General features: G+C 35.4%; 4 protein-coding genes across 6 annotated transcripts; 1 reads left to right on the top strand and 3 right to left on the bottom strand.

The window, feature by feature from the left end:
* Window positions 1–26: 26 nt before the first annotated feature.
* LOC145727964 (thioredoxin reductase 1, mitochondrial-like) lies at window positions 27–6337 on the bottom strand. Of its 3 annotated transcripts, XM_081977845.1 has the most exons (5): window positions 6195–6337; window positions 5776–5941; window positions 938–1155; window positions 275–399; window positions 27–218 (listed from the first exon to the last, which is right to left on the bottom strand). In XM_081977845.1, the coding sequence occupies exons 2-5, from the start codon at window positions 5921–5923 to the stop codon at window positions 56–58; spliced, it is 654 nt and encodes a 217-aa protein (XP_081833971.1). In that variant the 5' UTR covers window positions 5924–5941; window positions 6195–6337; the 3' UTR covers window positions 27–55. The 3 variants fall into 3 exon arrangements, with proteins under 3 accessions (XP_081833971.1, XP_081833972.1, XP_081833974.1); XM_081977846.1 differs by lacking the exons at window positions 5776–5941; window positions 6195–6337 and adding an exon at window positions 1227–1364 and having other exon boundaries at window positions 30–218; XM_081977848.1 differs by lacking the exons at window positions 5776–5941; window positions 6195–6337 and adding an exon at window positions 4752–4913 and having other exon boundaries at window positions 41–218.
* Window positions 4165–8449, top strand: LOC145727962 (C-signal-like). Its single transcript, XM_081977841.1, has 7 exons — window positions 4165–4283; window positions 4370–4681; window positions 6469–6520; window positions 6574–6764; window positions 6816–6965; window positions 7935–8166; window positions 8264–8449. Exons 2-6 carry the CDS (start codon window positions 4556–4558, stop codon window positions 8157–8159), a joined length of 744 nt encoding a protein of 247 aa, XP_081833967.1. The 5' UTR covers window positions 4165–4283; window positions 4370–4555; the 3' UTR covers window positions 8160–8166; window positions 8264–8449.
* LOC145727956 (stromelysin-1-like) lies at window positions 8161–11640 on the bottom strand. Its single transcript, XM_081977825.1, has 8 exons — window positions 11374–11640; window positions 10706–10858; window positions 10540–10652; window positions 10011–10486; window positions 8976–9397; window positions 8656–8923; window positions 8464–8601; window positions 8161–8408 (listed from the first exon to the last, which is right to left on the bottom strand). The coding sequence occupies exons 1-8, from the start codon at window positions 11485–11487 to the stop codon at window positions 8260–8262; spliced, it is 1833 nt and encodes a 610-aa protein (XP_081833951.1). The 5' UTR covers window positions 11488–11640; the 3' UTR covers window positions 8161–8259.
* A 407-nt stretch (window positions 11641–12047) lies between these two features.
* LOC145727955 (acyl-CoA synthetase short-chain family member 3, mitochondrial) lies at window positions 12048–15619 on the bottom strand. The gene is made up of 13 exons (XM_081977823.1): window positions 15464–15619; window positions 15228–15396; window positions 15032–15176; window positions 14835–14979; window positions 14687–14783; window positions 14417–14628; window positions 14137–14365; window positions 13957–14077; window positions 13038–13227; window positions 12839–12984; window positions 12562–12784; window positions 12332–12507; window positions 12048–12277 (listed from the first exon to the last, which is right to left on the bottom strand). The coding sequence occupies exons 1-13, from the start codon at window positions 15504–15506 to the stop codon at window positions 12197–12199; spliced, it is 1977 nt and encodes a 658-aa protein (XP_081833949.1). The 5' UTR covers window positions 15507–15619; the 3' UTR covers window positions 12048–12196.
* Between the last annotated feature and the right edge of the window lie 4843 nt (window positions 15620–20462).

Genomic DNA, 20462 nt, shown 5'->3' with positions numbered 1-20462 from the left:
TATGTTTTCTATAGCAAGAGTGGACAGACGGTGTCCTGCTACGTTAATGATGTCATCAGCCATACTCAACAGCTCCCGGAATGTCAGAGTAACGAGGTCGGCCACCAACAGCAATTAAAAAATAACGGGCTTTCAATAATCTTTCGCCTTGTTTAGTGGTGGTTTGCACTGTGTGAGCATCCTTGAAAGTGCCTAATCCATTGATGTATTCTACTTTTCTATATAATATCATATCATAAATTAGTTAAAGCCTAGTTTTTCTAGAATAACTTACTTGTCCCTAAGATCTACTCTGGTAACCCAATTTACTGATTTAATATGAGCCTGCACTGCATCTTTCAACGTTTCCCAACTGTGGCTAATGTTATCGCCTACTTGCCATCCATAACTTTTTGCATCCTATAATTAGAATGCACTTTAGGAAGCAAGTCAAGGAATGCTTGATATGTAAGTAAATTGCAATGAAGCAAAACGCGAATATGAATAGACACTCAATTAATTAAAGATTATGTGTCAGGGCTTCCACCAAGATTGCCTGTTAAAAAATCCTATCAATTTGCAATCAATGACATTAAAGAACAAATCAGAGTTGAACCAACAGTTAAACAATAACAATTTGTGACCAGGAGCAGTAGTTATTCAGGGTCAGGGTGTTCTAAATAACTAAACATCTTATCCAAAAATATGATCAACAAAGTATGAACATTCCGTGTTTTGAATACTCATATATCAGTCACATTATCTGAATTGGTAAACCACTATTGATCCACTAGAGTTAAAAAAAACTGACCTCAATCCAGCTAATAATTTCTGTATACACTTGGTTCAATTCAATTACAGATTTCCATCAAAGAAACATTACATATTAATTATTATCTGTGAGGTGTATTTTTAGGCTTTGTTGTCTAATCTCTAAGTTGCCATCAAAAAAACTTACATGAATAGCTTCTCCTAATAAAGCGGCTTGATGCATCAATTTCTTGGGGATGCAGCCGACGTTTACACAGGTACCCCCCAAGCCCCATTTAGTGCCTAAAGGTGTGGGAGTCACATAATCAAGAACTGCAACCTTTGCTCCAAGAGTGGTGGCTTCTTTGGCGGCCGCTAATCCTCCTGACCCACCGCCGATGACGACGAGATCGTAATCATAATCACCTGAAGATCAAAAAGAAAATTTTATCAAGTGTAGTGTAATTATTAGGTTCAGCTCAGTAAATCAATATTACCAGTGGGAAGATCATTTGGTGGCAATTGGCTGAGCCTAGTTTTACATAAATCAGCTTTTATAGAGCCGTCTGCCATATAAGTAATTAAAGTTATCTAACTTTTTCTTTTTGGTTGTGACAGTTTTATTTGTCAAATTACTGAAAGATGTCCTCAATATACCTAGTGTTATGAAATGAAATACTGGCTGGAACACTATTTATTTTTCATTAATTCAGGGAATTTCCATAATGTTTCTAATGATTTTTTATTTTAGCCCTAATCAATAATAATAATAGTCCTTTATTTTTACCAATCATCATGTGGTGAAGTCAATTTTATTCGAGTTTTCTATTTTTAAAAGCCACTTTAATATGGTGGGTTACAGATGTGTAATGTTTAATGGTAAGTTTATTTACACAAACTTTATTTTAAGCAGTGAAAATACACATTAAAACCAATGCATTTTCAAATTCATTTTAATGTAGGTATGTGACAATGTTAAAATATGGAACTCGAAAGCTCTTTAGAAATTTAACAGTTATTATTAATAAATGCTTGAACGGACATTCCGTCCCTAAGGAATGGAAAATGGCTCTCATCTCCTCCATTCACAAAAAAGGAAATAAACTGGACTGCAATAACTATCGGGGCATCTCGGTTACAAGCACATTGAGCAGACTGTATGGTAGAATTTTACGTGATCTCATTGAAGAGGATTATAAAGGAAAAGAAGAGGAAGAACAATGCGGTTTCAGAGCAGGAAGATCATGTACAGACAACGTGTTTACTCTAAAACAAGTTATAGAGAAGAGAAGTGCTAGAAACTTGGAAACGCACCTAGCATTTGTTGACCTACAAAAAGCCTACGATACAGTCCCAGTATCAAAACTATGGAGGGTCTTAGAGCAATCCAACATTAATCACACCTACGTAACAGCCCTTAAAGAACTATATAGGGAATCAAAATCAAGAATTAGGGTAGGCAAATGTGTCACTGAAGAGCTTATGGTGAATAAAGGATTGCGTCAAGGATGCTGTGTCTCTCCCACTCTTTTTAAAATATACATAGCGATGGCACTAAAAAACTGGAAAAGAAAGGTCCAGGGAATGGGAATAGAAATTGATGATAGTTGCTTGTTTACCCTACAGTTCGCAGACGACCAAGTCATAGTAGCCAATGATAAAGAGGATGTGCAGTACATGATGCGAAAGCTAATAGAGGAATACAGAGAATGGGGCTTAACAGTCAACATAGCCAAGACAAAGTATCTATGTGTGGGAACTCAGGACGGAAATTTGGAACTGGACAATGGCCAAGAAATCCTTCAGTGTCAGGAATATGAATATCTGGGCATTACATTCGACAACACAGGAACAGATGTAAAAGAAATCGGAAAGCGAATAGTCAAAGCCAAAAAAGTAATCGGAGCTCTGAATGGAATCCTATGGAGCAAAGAAATAACCAAGAAGCGGAAATTTAATATCTATGAGGCAATGGTAAAAAGCACCCTCCTATATGGATCAGAAACCTGGAGAATTTCAGATAGACACAAGAAAAGAGTTGAGGCAGTTGAAATGGATGCAATTAGGAGATCGATGCGCATTTCACGAAGAGAAAGAATAAGAAACGACATCATAAAACAACGGATGGGAATAGAAGACGGGGGTTGTGATACTATGATTAGTTTTGGATTAATTTGAATCTGAATATCGTATGCGCTGGCTTGCTAGAGTAGTGAATTCAAAATTGCCGCCCTCTGACGGGGTGTAAGGAGTTCTCACTACCCTGTCAAGATACTTCATTATGAGCCCTATAAATGTACCAAAGGGGGTTGTGATACTATTGTCACGTTAAGGGTTGGTTGAGGGGGAAGAATACGCAGGATTCCACAGGTAACCCACTTTATTTAAGTAAGCTGTGCCTTATTGTCAAGATAGTTATCTTACCCCCTGATGGACAAGGTGGCTGGGAGCATGATGTGAACTGGCTAGGCTGAAGATACACGGAGGGCAGCGCTTTAGCGGTGGTGAATGAACCCTAGACTTAGGTCCCAGTGCATTCACCGGGCCGGCAAAGACGTGAAGAACCTAACAAAGGGAGGTAAGCTGGAACGGCAACTTAAGCTGCGCGCCCACACTATTTCCTTTGCTAGGGCTGATCTAGGGTGTGGCACTTGGTCACCTACTGCTCCACGTTAAGTTCCACAATAGGCATACCCAGACTAACCCAGAGATCAGTGATCTGTACGTGCTTTTGGTACAGTATTTATACTCACATCATGACCCCAATTCGCCAATCTTGCTGACACAAACATGGTACTAGGGGAGATCGGGGCAACTTAAGGTAACGGCACCTAGTGTAATGTCTATGTTACACTATGATTAGTTTTGGATTAATTTGAATCTGAATGTCGTATGCGCTGGCTTGCTAGAGTAGTGAATTCAAATTTGCCGCCCTCTGACGGGGTGTAAGGAGTTCTCACTACCCTGTCAAGATACTTCATTATGAACCCTATAAACGTACCAAAGGGGGTTGTGATACTATGATTAGTTTTGGATTAATTTGAATCTGAATATCGTATGCGCTGGCTTGCTAGAGTAGTGAATTCAAAATTGCCGCCCTCTGACGGGGTGTAAGGAGTTCTCACTACCCTGTCAAGATACTTCATTATGAACCCTATAAATGTACCAAAGGGGGTTGTGATACTATGATTAGTTTTGGATTAATTTGAATCTGAATATCGTATGCGCTGGCTTGCTAGACTAGGGAATTCCAAATTGCCGCCCTCTGACGGGGTGTAAGGAGTTCTCACTACCCTCTAAAGATACTTCATTATGAACCCTATAAACGTACCAAAGGGGGTTTTTTATTATTATTATTATTATTATTAGGAATAGTATTATTGAACGCGCTTATATGTAGATCGTAGATGTGGCAACGCTGCAAAACCTGATATACACCATACAGGGTAGGTAAGAAGCCTGTTTGTTGGTTTTGTTGTTGATTGTGCAGATGTTAAGCGTTAAATAGATATATGTGGAATTATAGATATAAAAGGAGAATGCTGGAAATAAAGGTATGCAAATATGTTGTTCTAAAATGTCCTGTGGATAGTGAAAGAACGAAGTAACTGCTCACAATGTTTATTTAACACATTTTAAGTGAAGAAAAAAATAAGTTCGAGTCCACTGACCGATCGGACATCCTCGGCTCCGGCTTGCTGGAATTCGGCTTGCTGCCTTCACACCAGTTGTTCGAGCGACAAGCCACGGCTGACTGCTAGATGTTTTTGGTTCAGATTGAAATAATTTCACTTGGAGACAATTAACCGGAAAGTAAACTGGCGATATGAAATCGATCCTAATAACCGGGTGCAATCGCGGTTTAGGCCTAGGACTGGTGAAACAAATTGTGAATTTAGCAAATCCGCCCAAATACGTTATAGCAACCTGCCGGAATATCGAGAAGGCCACGGTAAGTGGACTTTGCTTTTAGGTTAGGTTTTCACTCAATATTTAAATTGAATTTAAAACTACAAGATTACCTATGGGCGCCATTTAACTCTACTATACACTGCAATCACTAAAATAGTTGAAAAACTACACTGAATTCGTCGGCCAAACCGTGAAAACTGGGAAACAATCACGTCTCACTTTATCTTACTCGCTGACCGACCGTGCCCGACCGTCAAACGTCAAATACAAAAAATCGGAGAGTTACCGCTTTTTAATGACGTCAGCCCGAATACACGCGGCTGCAATGTTGCCGTTATTGTCCTTAAATTTCTGAATAGTTGCTTATCATTGTTCCTTGATACAGTATTGTTGGTGCAATTTTGTGTAATTTTGGTAATTAATATAAATTAATTTTTAACTTGACCCAATACATCAGCACTTAATCAGCAGTAAACGCGAAAAAAACGTTTTGACAAAAATTATGTTGTTCAAAATAATGTTCATCTAGTCTTTGGCAATAGAAATGATTATATTGACTTCTTGTGACAGCACTGCCTTCTTTATGTTAGGTTGGCACCCTGTATAGTAAATTTTCAATTTATACTTTAATATTTTTGTCTGTCCATTTAACTACCAATTGCTTTTCAAAACTTTATTGAAATTTGAAATGGTTAAACAAGTGCACAAATTGTCTTTGACTTTGAACTATACAATTCTTTTTAATATTCTAATACTCATTACTGGTTTTTTAAACCAGCACTTTTTCTAAATTACTAAACTTGATTAAAATTTTTAATGAAGTAAATGCAACTAAAAACGGTATACATTATACACATTAGACATTATTTAATTGTTAATGCAAAATAAACAAATTTTGCAATAAATATAAATTGCTAATGCAAAAAGCCTTATAAACAGGCTCTAAGAAGACGTTAGAATTTCTAATAAGAATAACATTGAGTTTGGGCAAATATGATTTGTGTGAAATTCATGATCGTGAGCTTGACTTAAAAAACTAAATCTTTGGTTTCTGTAATGGTGTAGTCAAATAATCATTATTTAACATAAAAAGGTGAAATCTGCTTACAAAACCATGAAAAAAAAATTACTTACCGTTAATTTCATTATGTGTTGTTTGCTTTGGTTCACGTTCAGACTCATTAGTTACATTGCGATTTTCACTGGTTTTTGCTGTTGAACTAGGCTTGGATTTCGATTTAGTGTCGTACGACTTTGATTTCGATGATTTCCAGCACGGCATCTTGTAACTCTCACAACACTATAAAATACACGGATCAAACTATAAACGTGCTCATCCGACGTCTTCGAAGATGATAATAAATTGCAATAACCCATCGGGTAAATAATCACAATCTGTAGTAAAAATTACATCACTGGTGGAAATAACATGTAGGTAGAATAAGTTATGGTGTGTGCAAATTACAAGGAAGGTTATTAAGTCAAGGTCGAGGTTTTTGCTAATTACTGTAAATAAGTAATTTGATTGATTTTAGATAACTCAAAAAACTTACAATATGTAGCAGGAAATTGGTTATCTAACACTCCCAGCTTGCAAGACATTGTTATCACTAATGGAACCCAGTAAATTGACACCTTAAACCATAAGCTCGTCAGAACCGGGCAATTACTTTGATAAATAATTACAGCATCATTAACTTGGGTGCGAAACCAATTAATTGGATATCGATAAGAAAAAAGTTCATTCCTATACCTTACATAGCACGTATCCACTAATCCACCTAAGATAAATTGTATTCACAAATAATGTTCTTATTATATTTTTAGGAACTCCGAGATTTAGCTGGACAACACCAAAATGTTCATCTGATGCAGCTGGGTAAGTCCCAAATAAGTCCAAAGGCTACGAGTTAATACAATTTTTTGAAAAAGATGTTCGAAATACCAATACTTTCGAACAATTTGCCAAAGAATTAGAAGGGATAGTAGGTCAAGAAGGGTTGAACGTATTGTTCAACAATGCAGGATACGCCCCAAAATCTACCAGAATTCATTTCGTCAAAGCGGAACAACTGTCTGAAACCTTTGCAGTTAACACCATAGGACCTATAATGCTGACCAAGGTTTTACAGACTTTAATCAGTTGTGTTAATAATATAAATATGATTTTTTAGACTTTACTACCCGCTCTAAAGAAAGCTGTAGCTTATCATTCTACTGAACCTTTTGGTAGCCGAAAAGCGGCTGTCGTCAATATGACCTCGGTATTAGGATCAATAGAATTAAACAATGTTCGTGGATTATTTCCTTATCGATGTTCTAAGGTAATTACGGACCACTTAATTGGGTTAATTATTAAAGATTATATTGCGTACATTTACAGTGTTGCCAATTGCATGATTATAAAGTCACTTAACTAAAAAATGCGGTGCATTTGATCAACACCGGTCATGTAAAGGTCAATGCGTAGTGAATATAGTTTGGATATTTTACTTTAGTTAAATATTAGTTTCTATTATTAGACTTGAAATTTGTTTCAATACAATTTAGACAAAACTGTAAATTAAGAAACTCATAAAAGCGATAAAGGATAATAATTTACACTTCAGATGCTGACGTCATACAGGATCATGTCCTTTAATTCCTGCTATCTCATGCTGATTAATTTATCAACAAGTATGATGAAACAGCCGAGCAACAGTTTTACGACTTCCTTCTTTGTAAAATTGCTAAGGATAACGTTTTGTTTATTGATATGCACTGGATTAAAAATAATTGAGATAAGCTGTTTAAAGGATAACACACACTGAAGTATATTTATTACTAAAATTGGTATATAATCCACTTTTTGCGTGGTCTGTTTAATTTCGCATCCTTGAAGGATAATTTAGCTTGGCAGGACAACAGGCTATTCAAATTCTACGATAACTGAGAATGAGTGTGCAAAAATTAACGATAAAGTATATTTTTAGACTCGATAACAAACTGGTTCTCAAAGGATAATGTGTTTCTCATTTTCAATGTTTCATTATAGATTTTTCGCACATAACCACAAAGGATATTATCCTTAATTATTGACCTTGTAGTTTATTCTGACTGTTTACTGATTATATTTTAGAATGACGAGCATTTCGGTGAATAAATCATGAGTGTACTTTCTTTTTGACTGTACTTCTCTTGGGTATCAAAAATTAATTTTGTTGTTCGAGAAAAATTAAGTTAGAGTTAATTTATCATTATTCAAGAATTATGAGTAATACTAAACCATCTACTAAACTATCATACATTTTTAGGCTGCTATTAATATGGCAACAAAATCTCTAAGCTTAGACCTAAAACCTGAAGGAATCTTGGTTACTTGCGTTCATCCCGGATGGGTGAAAACCGACATGGGAACCAACATCGCTCCCATGACAGTTGAATCCAGTTGTTCTAGTCTAGTAAAGTTTGTAACCAATCTAGAGGAAAAACACTGTGGAAAATTCTTCCAGTGGGACGGAAAGGAACTTCCTTGGTGAATCCGTTGTAAGAATATTTATATTTTAAAAATTTTACTGTTTATAATGTTGTTTATATTTATGATTTTTATAAATATTCATTAAACTAAGTTGAAGAGTTTTAGGAGCCAAATAAACGGTTTATTAAGACCGGATCTTCTTCACATCCTAGCCAAACAGATGCCGCTGGCATTGGTGAGTTATCAGTTGGTTTGATCCAGTTGTTGTCAAATGTCCAATATAAATGCTCCTTGAAGAAGTACGTAATTCCTGAAAGTACATTTAACTCAATACAACTACTATAACTAAAATTAGATTTTTAAACCTTTCCAGGTAGTTGCAGCGTCCAAGTTATTAGGAATTCCACCCCATCTTTCCATTCCCATAGGATAACCTTCATCCATGATTCCACTAGATTCATTGTACCTCCAAAATCGATCATTTTTGTAGATGTAGGTTTTACCTAATTAGCGGAAACTAAGCTTTACTTGATACAAAATGTTTAGTTAAGTAATACCGTTTCTATCCCATGTTTGAACTGCATCGACACTATCGAGATAGTCAGGGAGACCATAATAGGTCAAAGGCTGTGGACTGTTTTCCACAAACTCGAAACCGTTAAATATCCAAATTTGATTGCTAGTAAACAAAACAATATTCCCATTTGGTTTTTGGTAGGCGGCGTCTATTTTTCTCACCGATTTAGGCAGACCGGGAAACATTTGCCGGATTGTGGTTGGATATCCTGGATATATAACACCTTGGTCTTCCAACCTCCACAAATACTAAAAATAATTTTGCATCACAAGGTTTTTGGTACCTACATACTAAACTCACATCATCTTTGAAGAAGAACAGTTCTCCTCGAAGAGTGGCAACTGCATCAAAATACCCCTGACAAATATAAGGCATACTGGGGGAGTTATTAACAAGACCAGGGTTGTGAGGGTCGTGTTTTTTATGGTCATCTACAGATTCATTGTCTTCTTCGTTTACATTTTTGTCGTCATCTTCCGGTGGATTGTTGGTTGGTTCGTTTTGGTGATGATGGTGATTATGGTAGTGATGGTGGTGGTGAGAATGATGAGGATAGCCCCTAGGTCCAAACCAAGGATTACGTCTTTTTGTTGATTCAGTAGTGGGTTCACTTTTTGGATTATCGTAGATTGGAGTAGTAGATGTGGTGGTAGTTGGTGTGGTTCTTGGTTCAGTTGGAGGGTTATATTGCTGTGTGTCTTCGTCATCTAATGTTCGTTGAACTTTGCAAATAAAAAAAAGTCAGTAAATGTAATTGTTTTTTTAATATTGGAGAATCAACTTTCATATGTGTCGTTTTGATGGAGGCTTAAATATCATTTACGTAGCCGTATTTAATACCAATTCAATTGTGTCACTAATAAACTTCAACATTCTGTGTGTCTCCAAATGATTTTTTATTTTTGAAATAAGTTGATGTCGGGGGTAATATCCCTAGTGCATTTAATTTTTCCGGAAAAACGAGTTTCTAAGTAATTTGTTTTAACAAATTACTTAGAAACGAGTATTCCAATTTTTCCACAGGAAAAATTAGATGCACGAGGAATATTTGGTAAGATTATTTCCTGAGTTAAATAAACATTTTATTTTAATTAAAACAATAAGAACAATAATTAATAAGAACAATAACTTTCAAGCTAGAAAGGGTAACACTATTCTTTATGTTGCTGTGAGGAGTGTGCAATTTTTTCGAATTTTTTTCCGGAAAAACTGCTGACAGCTAAGTTGACAGTTGTTAAGTGATTTTTCCACTTAAAATTTACATTTGTCATACTAATTCTTGATAGCGACTGGTCAAAATTGATAGGAAGGAAATAATCACGTTAATATACTTACTGTACAAGTTATACATTCCCAAAATATCATCATAATCCAGTAAATTATTCGAATCTTCATCCCATCCTTTATAATAAGGAAACATGACCGAAGTGGGTACTGTAGAGTGTGACAGTCCAAGAGAATGCCCCAATTCGTGCAAAGCGACTGTAAAGAAGTCGGTGCCTTGGACACCTTCCTGCCTTTCTTGATCTGTTAAGTCAACCCAGCTCTCATCATCATCAAAATGAATATCTCCTTCCAAGCCAGGTGTTTCGGAATTTCCAGGAAAAAATGCGTGTGCCAGTACCATTCCTGACCCATCAAACGGATAGCTATCACCATGATATCCTCTACTAAAGCCCACGATAATATCCGCATCGGGGGTGGATGATCTAGAAAATGTTAGTCGTGCGTAACCTCCCCAAACGTCCAGAGCTCTTTGAATGTTTCGGGCTACTGTTTCCTCACCGAGTCTTGATGACCAATTTGAAATGCTGAATAATCGGTCAACTTAATTTTACTTTCAATTCCTACAAAATGTACTTACTAGTAAGTAATATGTCGTTTGTTCCATCCCGCAATTACACTAAATCTTTTGCGGCGTTTTGAATACCTATCTGTTACTATGTCAGGAACTCCGCATCTTGGAGAAGCCATCAGCTAAAATTTAAAATTTCATATCATCATAACCTTCTGGGGATGATAAAAGGTACCTTTAAAGTGCTGTTATCGATTATTCCAGTTTCTTCAATGGCGCCGAACCTTTGTAAGTTTTTTATAATGGCGTGCAAGTTTTCTTCGGAATAGATTGCCTCCGATTGTCCATTGTCGTCCACCAGATAACCATATTGCTTCATAAATTTCAACTGCAACAAATTAACTTTTTACATACGATTGATTTTAATTTATTTTATAATAAGTGAGATGCTAAAAGGAGGTAGAATAAAGAATGAGTTTTCTCTCTGCTTAGAGTAATTTAACAAACTGTAAACAGTTCTCTTAAATATAGTGGGAGAGGAATAATAATAATAATAATTTTAGTACAACCAATAACAAGTCTAAAACTTAGATTTATATCACACAAGCTTTACTATTACTCTTTTCTTGTAATTCTGTACGTTCTAAATTTTTAGATCACACGCACACACCCTGTATAAGACCAGAGCAATGTTCGTCAACACTATTTCAGTCACAAAAAAACTAATAAAATATGATAATGTATGTACATGTACGTTGTAAGTAATGACCCTGATATTATCTATTTCTACAGTTCTTAATGTTAGTGTAAAATAGTAACTAATCACCCAAATACACTCATTTCTCTCGACGAGACAATATTTTGATATCAACATTTTGGTGAACTAAACTTAACGTTACTTACCGCATTGTCTGAAGGAACTCGACTTTCATACTGAACTCCATGTTTTCCAGGAGGTAAACCCTCCAAACACACGTTAGAAATACTCAACACAAGAACCAACAGAAACCCACGCATTGTTCAATCACATGCACAGTCATAAAATAGTGCGAATCCCGATTAGAAAATATGGTTTTGAATTAATTATCGATAATGAAACATTGTACTTATAAATGCGGCAGTATTGTTTAGATTTTTTTTTTTTGCTGAAATTGTTAGTCAACCAATGATTAACCCTGAACTGAGGCAACTTTTAATGCCGTCCAAACAAAAGTTGAATGATGATGGAAGTAGCTTTATTTACAAATCGCTTGGAGCGCATTGGTGGGATTTTACAATATCGGTTCTAGGAAGACTTTCTTACGAACATGGTCGATATGTGAAGGAACTTTGAAAAGACGAGAAGTGAATCATGTTTGGGGAAACCAGTCTAAATGCAAATAAATATATTGTAGTGTGTCGGCTTTTAAGAGACCGTTGCGGTATTAATAAGCGTTTTTCAGGTCACTTCCTGTGTAAAGTATGGCACCAATTTGGAGTTTATTGATGTAGGTTGCTAATGCAATAAATACAAAAACCAAAACCGTCATAGATTATCTTGTGGGATAAATTTAGAGGTGAAATCATAAAAAACCCAGTAACCAAAAATTAATTTATTCATATCATAGCTTAATACTTAACTTTTAGGTAGATTGGTTCATTATCACCATACTAAAAAAACATTATCACGTTTTATACTATGAAACTACAGTTCACTTTACCATGTTAAAACTAAAACTTAAACTAGTTAAGAGGAACAAAAACCTAGTTTTCGAAGCACTTCCTCGATTTCTTTGTAAACTGTAGGGTCTAACACAGTTCCTGGGATCTGAAAGTTCCACAAATATAATACAAAACCCTTTCCACTATCAAATAATAGCACCTTTTTCAGTTTGTTCCTTGCTAAATCTGCAATTGATTTCCTGCAAATCTTCCCGGACCTGGTGGTTGGTAAAGCTTTTACTCCAACAGCCAATCTGAAAGCTGCAACTGGTCCCATGTGTTCCCTAACCATGTTTACCAATTCCTGAGCTATCAGGTACTCGTTAAGGTTTGCATCTGAAAGTTACTGTAAATATCAACTAAGACACCAATATAACGTGGGAGACTAACCTTCTTTCATGACAAAAAAACACAAAGGTATTTCGTTTTTGATTTTGTCCGGAACGGACACAACGCATGCATTACAAATATCTGGATGAGACAAGACTATGTTTTCTATAGCTAGAGTGGACAGACGGTGTCCTGCTACGTTAATGATGTCATCAGCTCTTGCTGTGACATAAACCAAACCATTTTCGTCCAAAAATCCTGCGTCCATTGTGTCATAGAATCCCTAAAAGGTTTTGTTTTAATTTACATGATCAACTATCTGCAGTGCGAGTCATACAGAGTACTTCGTAAAGTAAGTTTTGTAGAATCGATCATCAGCTTTGTACAAAGTACTCAAAGTTCCTGGTGGTAGTGGTAGTTTCACTAAGATTCTCCCCAATTCATTAACGTCTGCTAGACTACCATCCTTAAGCAGAACCTGGACTAAGTACATCAATTTTGGATTAACCAGTCTTACCATAAAATTACAGAAGTACCATTGTATCCAGGAAAGGGCAATCCAGTTGTTAGTTTGGTGTCGCTGCACGGATTGCTGAGACCGACACAAGTGCCTGAAATTACTGATCCAGTTTCGGTCTGCCACCAGTGGTTAATCACTGGAACTTTAAATATTTGTTCCGCCCAAAGTTTGGACGACATATCTAGGTGCTCGCCAGCCACCCAAACCTATAAAACTTCAACCTACTTTTTACTGAACTAAAAACTGATTAAAAATTAATTTTAACTTTTCAAGTTACTTTGAACTTGTAAAATTGACTGTAAAGGTGTGTCACGAATTAAAAATGTATGAATCAGTATTGCGAGTACTCGAATTTAATTTGTATTTAGGTTAGTGTCGTAATTTTTAAGAATGGATGATCAAATTATTGATGTATTTCAATACTATAGAGTCAAAGGTTAATTAAGAATTGAAACGACTATTGAAAATGTAACATAGCATTAAAGTGAAAGCAGTACAATTTGTTAACCAAATTATTTGCTTATTAAGATAACAGAAACTCACCATGGGGCATAGTTAAAGCAAAAATGTTTCAAAAAGTCGGACATTTTTTCAGCTCCCAACCAAACCCACTCACTAGCCTAGCGGTATGTTAACATATCTGAACAAAATAACGTTTTCAACTATGTTGCACCACGCTGTATATACGAGTAATATAAAAACTAATACTGGCATTACTAGTTTTTGGTTTGGTTTGGTACTTTTGACACATGTGGTCTACTTACAATAAATTATACTCATGTTTGAATAAAATAAAACATTGATTTACATCAAATTAAGAAATGTGACTGTAGAAAAGTGTTATGGAAAAATACATAACAAAAAGAAAGAATACGGAAAGTATACAAGCATCATTGTAATTCAAATGTTTAATTGAAAGCTTATTTTGACCTTACCTGTCTCAAACTGGAAATATCATACTCAGACCCATATTTAGCTTCAGGATCGACTTCTTTTAAAATTCTAAGGACAGTTGGTACCGTAAACATACCGTTTACCTTATAATCACTAATAATCCTGCAATTAAACTTCTTATTAACAGATTTTCTTACAACTTAATTTAAACTGTACAAAACCTATAATACGAACTAGGATCTGGCGTTGTGGTAGGTTTTCCTTCGTAAATTATACTGGTGATACCATAAAGTAAAGGTCCGTAACACATATAGGAATGACCAACAACCCAACCAAAGTCGCTGGTTGCCCACCATACGTCGTTAGGACCCATTCCGTACAGAGTCTTCATTGTAAACATCAAAGCGACCAAGTGCCCACCTACAGGTCTCTGCACTCCTTTGGGTTCCCCTAAACTCAAAACGTTGACAATAGTGTTAAACCTTGTCAAAAAAAATATACCAGTGGTTCCAGAAGTGTACAAGATGTACAGTGGTTCATTGGCTTCAACAGATACGCAGGGGACACTTTCAACATTTTTGACTGCGTCCACCCAGTCTATATCTCTTTCTGGGTCGAGTTCAGCAACAAAAACGTCTTTTCTTTGAAAAATTATACACTTGTGAGGCTTGTGATTCGACATTCCAATTGCGTGGTTCATTTCTGAAACATAACTGCAGAGTTTTGGATTTCAAAAATTATTTATTTTATAAATTAAGACAATTTGTATACTTTAGGACTTTGTTTGGTTCTACACCACAACTGGCTGCAATGATTACTTTTGGTTCTGCGTGGTCGATTCTGGTGCTAAGTTCATTGGCAGCGAATCCTGGAAGAGTTTTCTAAAATATACAATTTTTTTAATTTCAAAGTTTGTCACCTCCAAATACTACAGAATGTACAGCACCAATTCTGGCTACAGCCAACATGGCCATTACAGTTTCAGGTATCAAAGGCATGTAAATTAGTACTCGATCCCCTTTCTCCACACCATATCTGACCAGAAGTCCAGCAAGCTTAGACACCTACAGAAAGTTTTTTATAAACTTTATTGTTGCAAAAGTTGACAAGTTTTACTTTTTCTAGAAGTTCCGAATAAGTTATTTTTCTGATAACTCCAGTTACTGGACTGTCGTAAATTATAGCTATTTTGGAACCTTTACCGGCTTCTACATGCCGGTCTACAGCATTGTAGCAAGCGTTAATTTCACCTCCTACAAACCTACACATATCATTTTAGAGTTTTATAAAGTAAATTGGGTGTTATGCTCACCATTTGGTAAATGGTTCTCTGCTGTTATCCAATACTTTCTTCCAGGGTTTGGACCAGCTGACCAGAGTTCCCACGTTAGCCCAGAAAGATTCAGGATTTTCAATTGATTCCTTGAAAACCTTTTCATAGTTGTTGCTATTTAGGATGGATCCTTTGAATTGCGATTTAACTACATACAAATTATGAACTGTGGGTTATCCAACACACTTTGATGACTCAAAATAATCAACAATTACCAGTTTTTTTGGATTCCAGTTTTTTGCGTTTCACTAAACTCATATCGGTTAAAGAAATTTCCAAAAAATAAATGTTGTTTACTTCACCGTTTGAAGTTGATTATTAACCAGAAAGTAAAAGTACACCAGAAGCTATCTACATAAACGCTTTTATTTGAATACAAAGGGAGAGGGCAGAGATCAAAAAATTAAATTTCATGGCAATTCATAAATGCAGCTTAAAAATTGTATGGTGCGATTTGGAGGATAAAAATATACAGTGAGGTTTATGTTAGTTTCAGTATTTTGCTGTATTTTATGTAAACGTGAAAAATTGCTGGGTGTTTTTACTACTCAAGTTAATTCGCATTGTATATGATGTGTTAATAAGTTACTTGTGTCTTTATCGTTATCTTAGTACTTGCAAATTTTAAAAACTGGGCTTTTGTTAGTGTCTAGTTTATAAATATTCTTTTGTCCTATTTTTTTCTATAACATTTACTGACTATAAAGGAGCTACAAATAGTTGCCAGTATTATTATTTAACAAAATTTTTTGTTAATGTACTAGCGATTTAAACTATCGTAGCGTGATTTGACACAAAATTATAATTTCAAATTTTATACCCCAACATTATTTTAATTTTTGTCAGCACCGATACAAACACATTTTAACCAAAAAGTTGCAAGTCTTTTCAAATTTAGGACAGAGCAAAAAATCGAATTAATCCACCGAAGCGACAATAGCAGCCAACATATTGCGGCTTTGCCTCGAATCCGATTCGAAAAGTTCTGAGTTTCAGGTCTTTTTGTCGTTTTCCAATACCGACAAAAAAACGTTAACACACAATCCGGAGAATAAACATCACAGAAGCTGCGATTTTCATTCCGATTCGTTTGGAAAATCGCTTTTAGGGCGTGAGAAAGTTGTAGCACCACGCATTTGAGCGAAAAAATCCATTTAATTAAAAAAAGAAAACCAGATGGGAATCAGAAAAATATTGCTGTTTCACTAGACATGTCACTTCAATTCTAAGCAAATAGTCATATCATGTCGATACTAATGGTCATTTATTATATTTTGATGGGGTGAAAATATACGAGAAAGTAAGTTATTAGAAAGAAGATAAATGATTTAGATCAGCTTGAATTATAATATCACCAATCTGGAAAGAAAGTCTGACACATTTGGTTTCAGTGTCCAAAAATATTCGTATAGTTTCGTTTATTGTGTGGACTGCTTTAGGTTTATCAAAAGTCGTCACTTTTAATATTTAAATTTTAGACTTGTTGTTTAATTGACAATTACATGTTTTGGATCGAGTTTCTCTAGTTTTCAAATCTAAGAAAACGGTACATAAAACTGTAATTTCCATACATCAGCGGCATTCTTATTTTCCGCGCATCCATCACCGGGCTGAACCTCCGAAATCTAGAAAAATACGAAACCGTCAACAGGGGACCGATGTCTTGAAAACCCCATTACGTAAATATTGGATCAAGGCAAGAAAAATGTCTCAATGCAATTTTTATATGGAGATTTTGAGGTGATTTTTATTCCTATTTAGTCCGAATGTGCGTCAGGTATCTTTTAAATTGTGATTCGAGTGAATCCACCAAGTTTCAAGTCAATTTCTCTAGCAAAAATGTTGTCTTTGGATCCCCCAGTATAAAAGATTGAAACATTTTTTTGCAACGTCCTAGCCAGTAAACTAAATATGATTACGATTTTTGTGAAATTATGGGGTCGATTCCATTTTGCTGGTTCAGGAGAAACTTTTTAAGACTGCTAATAAAATTATCCCGATTGTTCTCAGGCAACAGGAATCCGGCACGTTGATTCATTAGGACAGACCATATAAATTTCCATCGAAGCTGTTTATTTTATTTATCCAGACCGTTTTCCGGTCGACCGGAACGTATAAAAACGGAAAACTCGGACTTTCAGCGGTGCTTTGTAGTTGCGGCTGGGAAATCGGCTTCAATTATCCGCTTCGATAAATTTGGTTAGGTACATTAATGTAATTAAAATAATTTCAAGGATTTTTTTAATCATTTTCTCGTAGACAACAATCGAATTAAAGTAGAAACTTTATTCACACACATTTCTTTATTTTTGCCTGCTTTGGTGCAAGGCAAGGCATTAACCAAAAACACGACCGGACTTGAAAAAAAACCAGCGCCATTTTTCTTTTATGTACATATACAATTCATTAGGAAGGGGAGTTAAATTTGCAGTCCGGTCTGTTTAATTTATTTTCGTTGTTTTTTCGCCAGACCCGAGAGAAGTAAAGCTAGTTCGGCTTTTTCGGATAACTTTTTAACTGGCGCAGTAACATCAAACGCATTTCTATGCAGTTCTCCTAGAGCGGAAATTTATATGTTTTATAGCTGCAAAATTAACTGAGCTAATGTTCGTTGGAAAATAAACCTTTCGACCGTAATACATTCGTTCCTTTTGCCGGTTGAGGAAAGAAAACCCGTTGTCATCCCTTATCCCCGTCTAAGCCGAATATTTTGGTCGAAACGATGCCGGATTTGCGCGGAATTCTTTTTTCAATTTGCACAGTTCGGGCTGGTCCCGAAATTCGAAGGGATTGCAATAGAAATATAGTGACTGCACCCTCGTATATCAGGCTAAGGAAAAAATTGGAGGGTGACCTGAATAGGCTTAACTGTTCCTCAAATTTCATCCGCCCTACGGTGTGGTCGTGATCCGAAAGCCATAACCGAAGATTGAATAAAACATATTTTGCGTGGGAAATCGATTCAATCTATTGTCTTTCACCGTTTTGAATGGTGCTAAACGGAGTTGTTAGTTTATTTCTTTAGATGGGGGGGAATCGTTTTGATTTATATGTTTTGGCACGTCTGTACTGTAAGTAGTATAATTTAATTGAGTAACTTCTAGATTCCAATTCACCAGTGACCACTTAAATCAAATTCTAACAATTAATAGAATGTTACAGGCCAAACAATTTTTACTTGGTCTTTTTTTAGCTGACGTGCCTTAAGAAACGTCTTTTGGAGTATGTTTCTTTTTCACTTAAGTATTATCTGGATTACTCAAAATAGTCGTTAAAGATTTAATACAAATTTGCAACTTTTAATAATTTTTTTTAAATATTATATTCGACATAATTCATATACACAGGAATGGTTTTAATTTAATTAATCTGGCTGCGTTCTGATGCGGACAATGTGTGCTGGATAACTAGGTCATCCAAATGTCGTTTTTCATTAAAAAGTATTTTTTTTTTAAACATAAAACAAGTCTCAAATTTAATAGTTCTTAAACATTCTCACGTTTTACTAGACTGGTTCACTTACAGTTTGATTAATCAGCATAGCATTAAACTGTGCAAGAGACTTGGAAAACATGTCGAATAAGCAATGGGACGTTCCCCAAAAGCTCTAGTTAATATTCTCCTGTCGGTGGGGCAATAATTAAAACTGGAAAATTAGCCGAGTCTAATCGAGTTAATAAGCTGGACCAGCTTCGTTTGGAATAATTATTGTAAACGAGTCCGGAACCGCAGGGCTACGGACTAGTTAAAAAAGCTGTCTCGTTTGCCATTCCGTTTGACCGGAAACTAACACGGCAACTGTAGCGGAAGTTCCCCTCTTTTTATGTAAATTACAGAGCTAAAAATTTGCTTTTTTTTTATACATAGTGTGTAAGTTGTTTCAAGCTATGCTATCTACATTTAAAGGAGCAAGAAGTAGTGTAGTAAATAGACTTAATTTCTAATGAACCCTCCATCACTCGTAGCAACCACAGTGACAAAAACACACCTTTCTAGAATTAACTCTAACTATCCTAGCAATCCATCAAAAGTTGCCAGATGGGACCCGTAAGGAGGTACAAAGTTTTTATGTTGTTTTCTTGCTTCCTATAGCATTACACACTCTTAATTTCTGTCAAAGCATATTCAAACGAAAAAATTATATTTAGAATTCTCTAATCAAGAGAAATAGTTCAAAACTTTTCGAATTTCCTTTGACACGAGCTGCGCAATAAAGCAAACTTACAAATTTAATTAGCCGCTTCAGATTTTTTTTGTTTTTACTTAATTGGCATCCTTTTTCCAATTGCTTTCGCTGGGAAAATAAATTGGAGCTACAAGAGTTTCTTGTTAAAAAGAAAATTGCTCCGTTTTGTTTCTGTGTGTTGGGAACGACCCCCGTAATTTTCTGGCTTCTGTTTCTGGTGTACGCGTCCGTTTAAATTGTCGAACCCGTGTAGTTTTGCTTTCTTTAACGATTTTTTTTTGTTTTTTTACCTCTGTGAACCTAAATTGTTTTACTGGGTTAATTGTTGTGATTTTTTTTGTCGGAATTGACTTAAATTTCAAGAAAAAGAGAGTCACCGGAGAAAATAATACAACGTGGGAGAAAAAGTGGCTTACCATTGCCACTTTTTGTGTGTGTCATTTTTTTTTATCGAATAAATCTACAAAAAAACTAATTTCTAAAAATTCGGTTTTGTTCGGATTGCTACGGAAGTAATAGACATTTTTAAAATTACATGACACATCAATTTGTGGCACCCAGGATATTTTAAATTAAGTGTCCGATATTTTACAGGGCGATTCCTCAGGTATTTTAAAAGTAAAAAGTCCATATAGGTCCATTAGTTCTCAAGCCCTTACTTATGGAGCTACAGGTTACAGGGTGTTAAAAATGTATTTTAATACCTACCACCCAGATATAATTTAAGTTTCTCATGTTACAGAACCTCCAAATACCAAGTTTAGTCCAAATATCGATATTATTGCAAAAATTACTTAGAAAAACCAAAAATTAAAATTAATTTTTAACACTTCGCCCTGTAAAATATTCTCTATACTCTTTAGCACTTTTTTAGTCTTACGCTAAGATTTGGACAGGACATACTAAAATGTAACAAATCGTATACAAGGTGTTTTGAAATATGATTTTCTAACAGTTCTTGAATCTTTTACTAGAATTATGTTCTCTAGATTATGTTGTATTCTTTCTGTCTTTTTGTGTGTTCAATT

Source organism: Ips typographus, linkage group LG4, assembly GCF_016097725.1.
Source record: "Ips typographus isolate SLU linkage group LG4, UJ_Ityp_2.0, whole genome shotgun sequence".
Taxonomy (NCBI): Eukaryota; Metazoa; Arthropoda; class Insecta; order Coleoptera; family Curculionidae; genus Ips; species Ips typographus.
Note: the sequence above shows the minus strand (reverse complement) of the source record. Positions and strands in the feature narration are given on the sequence as shown.

What these genes read in the sequence shown, in the direction of transcription:
- LOC145727955 (XM_081977823.1), bottom strand. Translation starts at nt 15,506, where the DNA reads ATGAGTTTAGTGAAACGCAAAAAACTGGAATCCAAAAAAACTG. An exon ending in GATCCTAGTTCGTATTATAG is followed by an intron (nt 14,078 to 14,136) that starts GTTTTGTACAGT and finishes GTTTAATTGCAG; the next exon opens with GATTATTAGTGATTATAAGG. An exon ending in CTTACTTTACGAAGTACTCT is followed by an intron (nt 12,785 to 12,838) that starts GTATGACTCGCA and finishes AAAACCTTTTAG; the next exon opens with GGATTCTATGACACAATGGA.
- LOC145727956 (XM_081977825.1), bottom strand. Translation starts at nt 11,487, where the DNA reads ATGCGTGGGTTTCTGTTGGTTCTTGTGTTGAGTATTTCTAACGTGTGT. An exon ending in AAACGACATATTACTTACTA is followed by an intron (nt 10,487 to 10,539) that starts GTAAGTACATTT and finishes CCGATTATTCAG; the next exon opens with CATTTCAAATTGGTCATCAA. An exon ending in TCAAACATGGGATAGAAACG is followed by an intron (nt 8,602 to 8,655) that starts GTATTACTTAAC and finishes TCCGCTAATTAG; the next exon opens with GTAAAACCTACATCTACAAA.
- LOC145727962 (XM_081977841.1), top strand. Translation starts at nt 4,556, where the DNA reads ATGAAATCGATCCTAATAACCGGGTGCAATCGCGGTTTAGGCCTAGGA. An exon ending in GGAATATCGAGAAGGCCACG is followed by an intron (nt 4,682 to 6,468) that starts GTAAGTGGACTT and finishes TTATATTTTTAG; the next exon opens with GAACTCCGAGATTTAGCTGG. An exon ending in TTCCTTATCGATGTTCTAAG is followed by an intron (nt 6,966 to 7,934) that starts GTAATTACGGAC and finishes ATACATTTTTAG; the next exon opens with GCTGCTATTAATATGGCAAC.
- LOC145727964 (XM_081977845.1), bottom strand. Translation starts at nt 5,923, where the DNA reads ATGCCGTGCTGGAAATCATCGAAATCAAAGTCGTACGACACTAAATCG. An exon ending in TATTAGGAGAAGCTATTCAT is followed by an intron (nt 400 to 937) that starts GTAAGTTTTTTT and finishes TTCTAATTATAG; the next exon opens with GATGCAAAAAGTTATGGATG. An exon ending in AGAGTAGATCTTAGGGACAA is followed by an intron (nt 219 to 274) that starts GTAAGTTATTCT and finishes GATATTATATAG; the next exon opens with AAAAGTAGAATACATCAATG.